At 32.9% G+C, this 14172-nt stretch overlaps 1 protein-coding gene across 2 annotated transcripts; it reads right to left on the bottom strand.

The window, feature by feature from the left end:
• Positions 1-1429: 1429 nt before the first annotated feature.
• Positions 1430-13726, bottom strand: LOC140804991 (probable bifunctional methylthioribulose-1-phosphate dehydratase/enolase-phosphatase E1). 2 transcript variants are annotated; one of them, XM_073161169.1, is made up of 12 exons: positions 13469-13724; positions 13197-13333; positions 12714-12809; positions 12505-12624; positions 8056-8145; positions 7504-7686; positions 7264-7419; positions 6164-6310; positions 5948-6049; positions 2302-2411; positions 2072-2190; positions 1430-1663 (listed from the first exon to the last, which is right to left on the bottom strand). In XM_073161169.1, exons 1-12 carry the CDS (start codon positions 13677-13679, stop codon positions 1572-1574), a joined length of 1563 nt encoding a protein of 520 aa, XP_073017270.1. In that variant the 5' UTR covers positions 13680-13724; the 3' UTR covers positions 1430-1571. The 2 variants fall into 2 exon arrangements, 1 of the variants encoding a protein (XP_073017270.1); XR_012112248.1 differs by having other exon boundaries at positions 1540-1663; positions 2293-2411; positions 13469-13726.
• Between the last annotated feature and the right edge of the window lie 446 nt (positions 13727-14172).

Raw genomic sequence — 14172 nt, forward strand, 5'->3', positions numbered from 1 at the left:
AAAAAATTTAATATAAATATTTATAATAAAAAATACAACTCTTGGCGCAATTTGGCGTAGAGGGAAATGGAGCTCCATTGGAGAAGGAACTCTCCATCAAAATAGCATGAAGATGTATGGGTTGGAGATGTCCTATGGTACAACGTACAACTTCGAAAATTCATTCGGACAGGTGGGTCCTATTTTTCCAAAAAAGATTTTGAGTTTTTAGCCCTATATTTTATTTTATTTTTTCATCATTAATTAAATTAAAGATTTTTTTATAAAAATTAAGAATATAAAATATAGTTAGGAGTTATTCTTAAATTGCAATTTTTTTATAATCTTGAATTTGTTAGTATTTGTTTGGGGCAAAAACTTGTGTGAGACGTTCTCACGAGTCGTATTTGTGATACGGATCTCTTATTTGGGTCATCAATGAAAAAATATTACTTTTTATGCTAAAAGTATTACTTTTTATTGTGAATATGAGTAGAGTTGACCCGTCTCACAAATTAAGATCCGTAAGACGGTCTCACATGAGACCCACTATTTGTTTGGATTGGTATTTATAAAACACAAACTTTAATGTGTGTCTTTACAAAAAATTGTTGAATATTAGATTATTCATATTGATAATTTTTTTTATTATTCGTTTATGTCATCTTTTCCACCTCGTTTGTTTGGGAGAATGAAAATTCGAAATATGATATTATGATTTTAGTGAGAATCAATACTTTGCTTGTAAAAAAAAAAAAATTGGTTTTGGGAGATTAAAAAAAGAGTGGGTTCTAATGTGAGACCGTCTCACAGATCTTAATTTGTGAGACGGGTCAACCCTACCGATATTAACAATAAAAAGTAATACTCTTAGTACTAAAAGTAATATTTTTTCATGGATGACCCAAATAAAAATCCATCTCACAAAATACGACCCGTGAGACCGTCTCACACAAGTTTTTGCCTTAAAAAATACATGTTTTATTTTTCAATCTAAAAAGAAATGTATTTGGTTATCAAATCAACTAAATGTAACTGTTCTATGCTTGCAACATGCCTTTAATTGTTTTTTCCAAACAGTGCAATTATATATATATCACACAATTTCCGTTCTCATTTTAAGAAATAAAAATGGGGAGGAGCTTTTCCACATCAAATCAACGGGGTGAGTTCAGAGTGTTGTTCGTCATTATTAAGGAGAAAAATCTCATGATACATTATTTTATCACACTCTTCTTGATCACGAAAATCTCGAGTCCTTATTATTGTGATAAGCTCTTTGAAGGCGGGGCCAAGACCATGATCGACATCACTGCGTGGATCGCCGAGTGCAGCAAGTTCGTCTGCAATATGTTTGATGGTGACGGAGAGTTTACAAATGACAATCTACATTATCTTATCCAAATATATTGAACATCATCGTTATATTTGCACCTTAGAGCCAAAAAAAGATAGAGAAAACGAGTGAACATCCATTTATATACGTGGAGAATTAGATCACATAGAGAAACCAAATTTTAACCTCTATGGGAAAATCTCAACTTTATTTTGATATTACAATATGTTACAAGTCTAAGTGACACTATACTCTTTCATATTTCTGAAAATGACTGGATGGTCTTGAAGCCATGATTCTCTGGTAAAGGTCCGTTTCCTGGTCGAATAGAAATGATCACTTCCAAACCTGCAAAACGAGTAAATCAAAAGATGATCTCAGATAAATATTGTATGATTTTCAATTTTCCATTTTCCATTCAGAAGTATACGACAGAGGGGGGCCGAAAGAGAGAGACTGCAGGGATTTTGAGACTTCGAATATTACATGGTGATAAAAGGTGAATCCAATATTTGAAACTTTAAAGTTATCCGATTTCTGTCACAGCCCAGGTCCACAATGAACTCTGCTAGCAATTATCTTGTATCCACCCTCGAGTTATAAAAATGGTCGACCCAAATTGCTAGAAAATTACATTGGATAATCTTGTAAAATCATGCATGACTCGCAATTGATCACTTGTAGTACGGGATATTACACTTAGTTTGTAGTTTCATGGAAGATGCAAGGACATGCAAAAATAAAATGAAAGCATACCTGCTGCTTTTGCTGCTGTAGCTTCTTGATAGACATCAGTAATGAATAAGATCTCTGATGGATTATCAACCCCCAAAGATTGAGTGATTTCAACGTAGCTTTTTGTTTCTTTCTTGTTACTGCAAACAAGAAAGAGGAAATTTTCATTTTATTACGAGATATTTCAAGAGCGATGAGAGAAACACAAACATTTCCAGTAAAGAGCATTCTTGTGCAAGTACGAAGCTCACCCCACTGTAGTATCAAAAAATCCAGACAAGTACTTTCTGAGATCACCAAAAGTTGTGTTACCAAACAGGAGCCTTTGTGCCAATCTGCTTCCACTGGAATATATATATACCTAATGGACGAAAGAAGAAAAAAGATAAGAATCATTCAACAAGGAAAATTTGTAGGGCGGAAATGCAAGCAAGCGCAGTCATAAACACAAGCACTCATGAGCTCGAGAAAACCATAGTGAATAATCTGAAATATGATCCGAGCTCTCAAGACTAGTCAAATGATAAGATGTGAGAAGACAATGTCACAGAGCTTAGACCGAATTGAGAATCAAGACAGCTGGTACAGAGAAGGATATCGACAAAAGCTGTATAAAACGACATAAGTAAATGTAAACCAACTGTCGTGAAAAAACACATGCATAAAACAAAGGAATCAAATTCCTTAGGTTATTAGGAAACAAATTCAGATTTAGTGATAATTATATTGAAGACAATATTCTTGGTTATAATAAATTCTATTCCCTAACGTAGAAGTTTCTTATTCCAAATTGTCTCTGCATCTATAAATAGAGGCATTAGAATGAACTTAAGAGCACGATCAAGCTTCAAATTCAGTTACAAATAATTTATAAGCAGTAAACAAGGAAAACAGAGTGCTATGTTACTATGTCCGAGCACAGAGGAAGAAGACATTAAGTTCGGTTGAGTAAGTAATGGATTAAGCACTTGTGATCATTCTAACGACATTTTTAAATGTCTTTGCTGAAATATTTTAAAGTGGAATCGGATGCAAACAATTTCAATTATTGTGTGATTTTTGCTAAAATCCATAAAAACTCCACGTCGGGAGAGAGATAACTTTAAAATACTTTGAGGTTGCATTGGGGAGATGGATTTAAAATCCATGGATTTTGATTATAATTTTATCGTTAACAATACAATAATATATTAAATTTTAAATTCATATGTTCTTTATTTACACATTAGTTATACTACAAAATATAATAAATTTCAAATGACAATCATTATTGGTTGAACTTAAAATTCATCTTAATTAACATGAAATACTAAATAAGCATGTAATAATTGAATTTGAAGTTTATGATATTACCTCTCTAAACAACAAAAATACATTTGAATACATATGAATCTATGAATTTGAAATTCATCAGTCCAAATGCAACTTAAATGAATTTGACAATAAAATGTAATTATCAAACGTATGGATTTCCAGTATCATGTAAATTAAGCTTGTGATCAAAGATGTTTTATGTAAAACCCATGGCACAAACTTGATTTCATCCCCATGACTTGTTCCGGGCTGAGGTAAAATAAACACACATGATCCGTAGTGAATGAGTCAAATTCGTTAATACACCATCCTAGCAGGTATAAAATAGGACGGAAAGTTGGTATGCATTTATTCTGATATAAGTATTTGGAAGCCATAACCAAGTATTGAACTTAAAATTCATCTTAATTAACATGAAATACTAAATAAGCATGTAATAATTGAATTTGAAGTTTATGATATTACCTCTCTAAACAACAAAAATACATTTGAATACATATGAATCTATGAATTTGAAATTCATCAGTCCAAATGCAACTTAAATGAATTTGACAATAAAATGTAATTATCAAACGTATGGATTTCCTGTATCATGTAAATTAAGCTTGTGATCAAAGATGTTTTATGTAAAACCCATGGCACAAACTTGATTTCATCCCCATGACTTGTTCCGGGCTGAGGTAAAATAAACACACATGATCCGTAGTGAATGAGTCAAATTCGTTAATACACCATCCTAGCAGGTATAAAATAGGACGGAAAGTTGGTATGCATTTATTCTGACATAAGTATTTGGAAGCCATAACCAAGTAACCAAGTATTATATCTATACTATATTATAATAGTTGAGCTTATTAAAGTAACTGATTTTGATAAGACATGGGACACCAATTTTTTTCCAAATTTAACCTAATATTATATTTGATATGTAAAATTCATTTTATGTACTTATTAGTAATTTTAAGCATATTTCACCAATTTTTTCCACATTTTTCTCAACTAACTCTTATAAAAAGAATAAATAAATTTCAATTTGTTTATCTATCATTCAATATGTAAAAAAGCATCGTCAAACTAATTATTTAAAAAAAAAAATATCTTTATTCAACAAAAATATTAACATATTATATTATATGATACACACGCAACACATGTGCCCTAATATAGTTCTCTATTATGTTTCACTTCAGTTAAGTTATATTTATGCAAGTAAAATCATACACATTTTTATTTCTGACTTTAATTATCATTGTTTGATACTTGTGCTTGTTGAGTTGACAGTTCACGTTTTACTAAAAATGTGTTCAGATATTTCATATAAGCAGTGGCACGACCAGTCAAATCTCAAGAAATGAGAATGCGGATGTCAAAAATCAGAATATACTTACAAATTTATATTATATGATACACATACAACATGGTGTATTAATGTTAGTTCTCTGTCATGTTTCACTTCAGTTAAGTTCTATTTATGCAAGAAATATTATACATGTTTTATATTTTTATTTCTGATTTTAATTTATTACAGTCTTATACTTGTGCTGCTGAGTTGAAACTCACAGTTACCTTAAAATATGTGTTTAAATATCTCAAATGAGCAGTCGGAAAGACAGGACCAGTCAAAATCTCAAGAAATGAGGAAGCGTATGTTAAAAATCAGAATATACTCAAAAATTTTGATAATTATTCCAAAAGTGATTAAGCAAATATAAGGCTATTTTGTTACATAAAATAACTTAGCAAACATTCTATTTATAATCAGAAACAATATCTCTACCTGGTTGTTGTTGAGTTTAATGTTATCTTTCCGCTTGATTCATTTTACTAGCAGATTTTCTCTGCTCATTCTGATTATTTGTCATAGTTCTGCTAACAATCATTACATGGACTAAGTTATTAGGAATTGGTCCGCCAAACTTATTTTATTCAATTCCATTTACTTGAGGGAGAAACTTGATCAATTTGTGGGAAAATTAGAAGTAAGAAATCTCAATTTTAACCATTATTTCTGCCTTCAACTAATATAAAGTTTTATGTTCAGCAATACTAATGGCATAAGACTCATCTATCGCATTCCAGGATTCTGGTAAAGTCGGAGCATTACAAGACCTATGTTGCACAAACACAAAAAATGAAACATAAATTTGACAAGGAACACGATTCAATAACATTAAAAACATTAGGGCATAATACGAGATAATAGAACCATTCTATATTTAACATTGAGGCACATGATGAATGTCATAACAATTAAAACATATCATGTGCATCAATGATTAGTAAAGCAATCAAAATTTGAAACAATTTACAATAATTTTAATATACTAAAAAATTATTTCAATCATCACATAACATAACGCGTCGTATTATAAAAACTATTTCATTGAATATATTTATGGCTCCAAATTATCTTCTGGTTTTTTTTTCATTTATCTAAAAAAATTCTATAATTCTTTTTATCATTACAAATAGTGCTGCACAAAAATGTGTTCAATATATTTTTAAGTAGAAGAGGCAACATTCAGCTATTGTACTGAAAATAGAAATGCAACGCATTAAAAGCAGGTTGGAAAGGAGAATAACCTTAATCCCAAGAGCGTGCCATTTTTCTAGAGCCTCAGGTACATCATCAAAAACGATTCCCTCTATCTCATTATTTTGAAATCCAGTTTGCCATATATGACCCTTGACGAGGATAAATCAAACCATTGATGTCAAAAGGCTCGACATCATTCTTTCCAAAAAATACAGAGAAACGCCATGAAAAAGATCATATGAAAGTGATCATATCTATCTTACTTGTAATTGTTTCAAGGAAGTTATTTTTCTGTCAGCTTTGATCATTGCCTCAACATTAGCTACCAAAGCCCCAATTACGTCCTCTTTCTCACCATCAGATGGGATGGGAATTGCACCATTAACATCATTTTCTAGATCTTCACATACCTGATTGAAAACATTCCGTAAAAAAAAGAACATATCAAACAAAGAAGAATTTCTTGAGGAATTATATTATCATGCAAAAACTTCTAACTTGCATTTCATGAATATTTGATAACGAGCTCAGTCTGCAGTAAAAATTACAGGTGAACTGAAAGTACAGGCAGGGATCACTAACAGATATTCGTGAGGAATGGGATTTTAAGATGCACATGCAATGACTTCTACTTACCATGGCTGTTCAACCTAAAAAGTGTTTGGGACAGAGTTGGCATTTGACACCACTAGTATGGATGAAACTCGTATTTTCCTTCAAGCATATTTACCACACTTATCTTGTATCTTTCTATTTTGTGCGTTTTTCCCTTTCTTCTGTTTTTAATAAATGACAACAATAATATAGTGAATAGAGATGAGACAAAACGATAATCGAGTGGTTCTATCATATAACACATGTCCGTGGGAAAATGACAAGAGTGCTAAATGCTTATTGTGATTTTTCTCTTAATTTTTTATACAATCATGACCTCATTACATAGATAAAAAAATATCTTGAACAAACATGGTGGGGGAGACCTTTCCAACGATAACATGATAAAATCATATCATCTATATGGTGCGTGGTTCAATCTCAATCATATCATGTAAAATTCTTCTTTTTTAGTCATAAATATATCATAATCTTGACTATTCCAAATGTGCTTTCATTTTTCTAATATGTAAATCCAGTTATAAGTATCAGTAATCACATAAGTAATGCACCCAAAATACCATTAAGTCCAAAGAGTTGTGTTTCAAAATGTTTTAAATTAGTCTTCTTGATTGACTAGGAAGTCAAAGCAAACTGTTTTCGTGGAATGGTAAAATTAGAAGAAAACCCATTAAAAATGTCATAAGACATCAACAGCACAACCCAATTAATATGCTAAACATAAATACTCCCAAAATGATTGACTTACTTGAGCTTGTAGTAGCTTAATATCATCTTGAGTTTCAGCAGTGTCATACGTCAGTTCCAAATGCCTCCCCACATTATCACGAGCGTATGGAAAGAGAACATCCGTGACGAATGATATGGGAGTAGTGGTTCCTTCTATGTCAAGTACAATGTAATGCTGCAAAAGATTGAATTAAGCTGTTGAAACATATATAAAGCTAAAGACAAACTTTTGCACAATAAATAATGGCTCAAAACTTACTCTTGATGGATCAATGCCATTATTTAAAGAAAGGGGGCCAGCCTTTGGAAATATGTTTGCATTTTGATGGCTTCCCACGACTCCATTCAAACGGTGAATGGGGCCATGAGATGGAGTTGACCAGTCCAATCCTAATTGATGGAGTTTAATGGCAGCATCAAAGAGGTAATGGTAGCATTCAGCCTGGAAGATTAAGTTGCCAATTAAGAAGAAGACGGCCAAAATAACTTCCATGATGTTACTTTAAAAAAACTAATAGTCAAATCATGAAAACAATTATGATTGCTAATCTCAGTATAGTAAAACCAAAGACAAACAATTAGTAGTTCAATCATGAAAATAATTGTGATTGCTAATCTCAGAGTATAGTTAAACAAAAGAAAAACTAACTAGAAACAGAAAGACACGAACTTAACCTTCTCTTCTTGAGAGATGTAAGAACATACAATGACCAATTGCCGGTCAAGAACCATATGTCGTGTCTTATCAACAGAACACATGGTGTCGCTTTCATTATTCTATGCACCATGTTTATTCTATTTTAACACTCGCCTGTGTTTTAGCGCTGATCCAAGAATCACCCCATATGTATATTCCATGGTTCCGAACAAGCACAGCAGTGGTTTTTGGATATGCTTTGATCTGCAAAACGAGGAAATGAGTTCAATGTTTGAAAAAGAATGTTACTTCACCATAACTTGACACTTGTAAAGACTATATTTAGACCAGGTACAGATGCATTGTGATAAATGTTTGCTCAATCACATTCATCTTCATTTCTTTCAATATCACTACATTTAAATTTCAAATACTCGAGTTCTTGATATTTTGCAAATTAGATATAACACAGTACATCAACAAATGAAAGCTTAAATATTGCTATAATTCAGATATGGCCATTGACCCATTCTTCCACAATGAGTTTAAACAATTACCACACTACTCCAGTATACACTCCAAATGGAGATTTCACTATGCTCCGTATATGGCCCTTTAAGGTCTACTTATATTCCAAATTAAAGTAGACTCTAATCGGTATTCCAAGTTGATATTGGGCTATGTGTTTGCCGTCTATAAATAAGGATCTTAAGTTGAACCAAAATCCTATTAATCATATGATTTACTTAAAGAAGTTCGTAGCTAGGATGAACAGTGTGCTAAGACTTTCGTATCCAGCAGAGAAATGAAGAAGCTTTTAATTCAATAACAATAAGTTAAAAGGTGTGCACTTGTAATAAATTTGGCTCCCTTTCCAAAAATATTTCTACGCAGATAAGTAAGTCATGGCAGGAAAAAAAAAAGAAAATTCATATTTTTATGACAGGCAACCACGAAAGTTGTGTGAAAACAACTTTCTAATTATAATTGCAATCATATCATAAGTATAAACACACACATACATATATATACACACATACATACATATATATATTGTCTATTTCTGTGACTATAGAAACAGGTGCGGTACTCTGATAAGGGTATGCATAAAGCATGTGATTGAGGAGATTCTCTGTCCCAATTGCGAGGTAAGGCTTATTTTGGATTCAAGCGTTGGAGTAGATGCCCACAAGCCAACTGTAGGCTGAGTATTTTATTGACTTTATGTCAAGTCAATCTTCAATTTAATATAATTCATATTTTTTTGGCAGAAAACTTTATTTGTTTACTCACGCAAGCTACATACATAAAGATCGTGTATATACTAACGTATATGAAAGATGGAGTCATACATATGATGGCTACCATGAAACCAGCACGGATACTTCTAAAAAAATTCTGAAGTATCGGACACGGATACGGTTATGAAACGCGGATACATGTCGGATATGGTAAAATCCGTGTTATTGCCTTTTTGTAGAATTGACCGGTCGGATACGTCTTGGACATGGCTAGAATACGCCATGGACACGATGGAGATACGTTTCAGTAAAAAAAATTAAATTTTTTTTTTGGCTTTTTCTATTTAAATCACAGCTCTGAAGTTGTACATTGTGTATATTTACATAAATATGTATATATTTCTAAAATAAATTTATATAAATATATATATATATCTCTACAATTTTTAAAACTAAATTTATATATATATATGATATTTATATATTTTTTAATAATTTTCGTATCTTAGTCGTATCGTGTCTTATATTTCAAAATTTATCGTATCATCGTATGTATCGGTATCGTATTCGATACGATACCCATACAGGGTATCCATACAACATAGCATGAAGCGAATATTTTAATTAGTGTATATCCTAAATATGTTCCTAGTTGATTGGGCCGCCTAAAAAGAGGATAAAGGTTTCTCAAGCTCGAAATTGATATCTGTAATGTCGTATATCACATTTCATTAGTAAGGACAGAAAGATATTCAAATATACATATGAGTGCTCATATGATGAGTTCATGTAACAACTCTTGCTTGGACTTTCCAAGTAGTTACCATTTATCGAGTGGAGATGTTCGTGGTTATGGTTGTAAACCATTGGTCCTTAAACGACACTAATACTCTATATGATAATGCTATGTTTGATTCATTTACTGACTCCATAGGGGTCATCAAGTTACGAACTTGAGTGTAGTTATGACACAAATAGGAGCCAGTGCACTGTAGTCAGAGTTTCATTGCTTCCCTATGGACATTGATATCCCATGTAATATATTGTTATCATATTGCATAAATCTTTGGTCAGGGTAAGACGTATGATTTAGGAAAAAAATTTATGGTTGCACATGCAATGCCACTTTGAATGTTCAAAGATACTTCACATGGTTAAAGAATTCATATACAACCCTCGATGTACAAATGATTGTAGATTTGATCAAGATAAATGTGATTTGTATGTTAACCACAAACAATTGATTCTTGCTGGCACTATCAGTGATACATAGGGAATCGTGGGGCGATGATACTTAGGCGTTCTTACCATTATTCGTTGGATGCAATCAGAACTCAGAAGTAGTTTCGACATTTTTTATAATCAACGAGTTGATGCATATAATGGGACTCACAAAAATTTGTGAATTCACAACTAGTTGTATCAAAGAAACATTGAAGGTCACACAATACAACTTTCCCTATTCGCATTGAGATGGTCAAATTCAAGAAATTGAATTTGGTGATGAGAGTTTGATAGGATCAAACATTTTAAGCTTGCTTATAAAAGATTTAGGAGCATATTCCATTTTAGAAAATTTCGAGAGAGAATGACTGCTAAAAACAGTGTAGAGATTGTGACTGCTAAAATAATGTGCATTAGCAGTTACTATATTTAGTATTAGGGATTGATAAATCAAACTTCATATCATAATAATCAGCTATTTATAGTCATCACGTTAGTGATATTGGTTCATTGATCGAGATTATGATGACACCACAATAATAGACTAACATTTGGATCCGATGCCCAAGGCCTAGGCGTGTGGATTGAAGAGTTGATGGGCTTGGATTCTTCCAGCTCATTCTACTTAATAAGTAGAGCCCTAGATGATTTATAACAAAGCCAACTACGCTTGATATAAATAGGCTATGTGAGACCTAGTTTTTCATTACACGAACTTGCAAGACAAGAAAAATAATCACCCTCCCTCACCCAAGTTTCGGCCACCACCCTAGTTCTACCTAGGGTTTTTCGAGCCACTTTCTGTCTCAATGCAAAATATAGGAACTTGGATTTCTTTTGTGGACCTAATAGAGGCACGTCAAGGAAAGCTAGGAAAGAAAAGTTGTTCCGTCCGTTGGTGGACTACATTTGAAAAGATATCTCCGCTTAAATAGGAAAATAGTTATGAGTCATACCCAAGCGTGATTCTCTCGGAGAAATTTCCTTAAACCCTCTGCATGTTGATATTATTTGATCCATATGAGTAACCCTTGATTTGTATGACAAATTAAAATTGTTAAACTTCCGTTGCTGCATGTGGGACGCGAGAACACGGTATCCCAAGACCAAGACGGCATGGTTGATTCTGTTATATACTCACTGGCAGCAGTATGATCCATGGCGAGGGAGTCGTTATTCGTTTTTATATACTCCCAATGAGCATAAACTGAGACGAGTACTAACGATTCAATCACTAAGAAAAGTGAAGTATTCGATTTGGCATTGCATGAGTCGTCTTTGGAATCGTAAGTGCTCTGTTCGGAATTGGATTAATATATGTTTTCATTTAAAGCTTAGTTAAATATTTTATGTTCTGTTTCAGATTGTTTCCTGCAAAACTATATAATGCATGTTTATTTTTCAAATTAAATTATTATTGTTTGATACTTATGATTACTAAGGTGGCAAATCCAACATATAATGTGTGATTGAAATAAGTATAGGCCTATAGGGAGGTCACAATTAAGTAAAAGCTCAGGAAGTGAGAACTCAAAAGGTCAAAATCAAACAAGACTTGAGAAACTTTATGTTCGACACTTTTAGATTTAAGACGGTTATGTTTTATCATAGTTCTCGTGTTGTAAAAGGATTTCAGTTTCTTTTTTCAGAACTATATCTTCTATTCAGATACTATGTCTCACCCGACTCCTCGGTTGGGAACTAAGTAAAGTAAATTTTTGTTCCGCTCATTGTCCTAGCGTTCAAGCTTGGCTGTTCAACTGGCTGAGAGCTCTATTCTGCAAACTATGAGAGTCTACTGATTAAAAACAATCACAGCAGGTGATTCGTTTCTTCCGTTCTGGGTTCCGGTAATTACTGGGCACCTCATGATTCACGTCTCTGAGGTATGATAATATGGTTCAAAATGTTCACTCATAAGACTATTGTCATCCAAGAACCATCAAAACCATCTAGACACACAAGCTTTGACTATTAATGTCAGCCCGATGTTAGCTAGCATACTTATTTAATATATGTAAAGAAGTAGCTTTTGTATTAAGATAACATAGTGTTCTTCAAATAGTCATGAATTTATGTGATGACTTACAAACCATATACACTATCATGCAAGCAATCAAGTACAGTAGCATGGAAAAGATTCAGGAAGAAACCTTACTGCTTCAGAAATAGAATCTGTAAGTTCTCTTTCATGGGCAGTATTCTCGATAATTGGAACAACAAGTTCATCATAGTAACCATGACCTTGAATTCCTTTTATCATTTCCATATGAGTAATCTGTAAATTGATGAAAGCCACCACAAGCTGATAAAAATCATCATTGGAATTTCTTTATCTAAAAAATTGACAGAATTCAATGCATGTACCCGAAATTCTTTTGACAATGGATTGATCATCGTTACAAGGCAAGACTCCATCCCATGACTGTGGATAACAGCACCAGCATCACGCAATTCAAATGCCTATAAAAATATATATGTATTATGGTAATGTGCTTCCAAAAACAAAAAAAAAAATAGACAGAACAATCGGAAGCCTTCAGAGAAAAGAAAGTGAAAAGCATAGCTCTTAATTTACATTTGGTATACCCAGACATGATATAGAAACTCAATATGGAGATCGAAATTCACACCTAATCATAGTAATGAAGCACTGATTCTCCCCCAACAAAATTCAGAGCACAGGCGGCACAGTCCGCTCAAAAAATTAAGACTACCACAAAAGACTACTTCAATTCACATAACAGGAATGAACAAATTAAAACTACCACTGATCCAGTTCGATCAGCGGCATTAGCCTACTAATTTAACAGCTAGATTACATGTCCATGAACTTTCATAACAGCACACCTTCAAGAACACGGGACTGCTGTCAGAGCATTTGGGAGGCTTATAAGGCCAAGGCTTCGCTAATGGTTCAGACAGCACTGACCCACTCGAAGACAACACATACATATCATCATTTTCCATTCTTTCCTTCTGCACACCTACAAAAACACCAATATTTTCACTCAATTAGACTCCCACATAAACCCAAAAAAAAAATGAGCAAAAGAACTACATCAAATCGAGCTACAAAATAATCTAGAAAATATATGCATATGCACAAAACACAGCTGTACCTGAAGGAGACATGACAATAAGCTGCTGCTGCTGCTGCTGCTGCTGCTGCCGCTGCCTGGGAATGGAATCATCATGCACTCTAACCGCGACGCTGCCGCCGGTGCCGGAAACCCAGCCCAGGTGATAGAATTGGCGGCACAGCTCAGAAATCAGGGTCTTCGTCCCTTTGACCCTGCTGCTCTCCAAATACGCCAGTGATGTAGAAGCCATTTTCGCAGCTCCGTTAATGGCCCATCGAGTTGGATTAAATGTATTAAATCTTGGTTATAACAATTTGGCCTCTATTGAAAAATAATATTTAAAAGATGTGTATTGAATATTTAAACGTTGAATATTTGAACGTTGAAAATAAGAATTGAAAATATTGAAAATTAGTGTGTGATGAGTAGGTAATGATGTATTTTATTTTTAGATTATTTGTAAAGAAATTTTATAAATAGGTTCACCATTTGTGAAAAAATTCACAATTGAGTAGAGAGAAAATATTATAAAGTATGTAGTTTGGTAAATTTTGAGAGTTTGAGATTTTTATTTTTTACCATAAATTTTTACTTTTTCACAACACGTTATCAGCACGAAACTCTAAAAGTCCTCTATATTTTTCCAAGCTCCAAACCAGAAGAAAAAGGTAATAAAAGTACTAATATTTATTTCACTTTTTATTTAATGTGTACATATTTAATATATAATATAATGTTATTAT

This window comes from Primulina eburnea, chromosome 11 (genome assembly GCF_022965805.1).
Source record: "Primulina eburnea isolate SZY01 chromosome 11, ASM2296580v1, whole genome shotgun sequence".
In the NCBI taxonomy this organism is placed as follows: domain Eukaryota; kingdom Viridiplantae; phylum Streptophyta; class Magnoliopsida; order Lamiales; family Gesneriaceae; genus Primulina; species Primulina eburnea.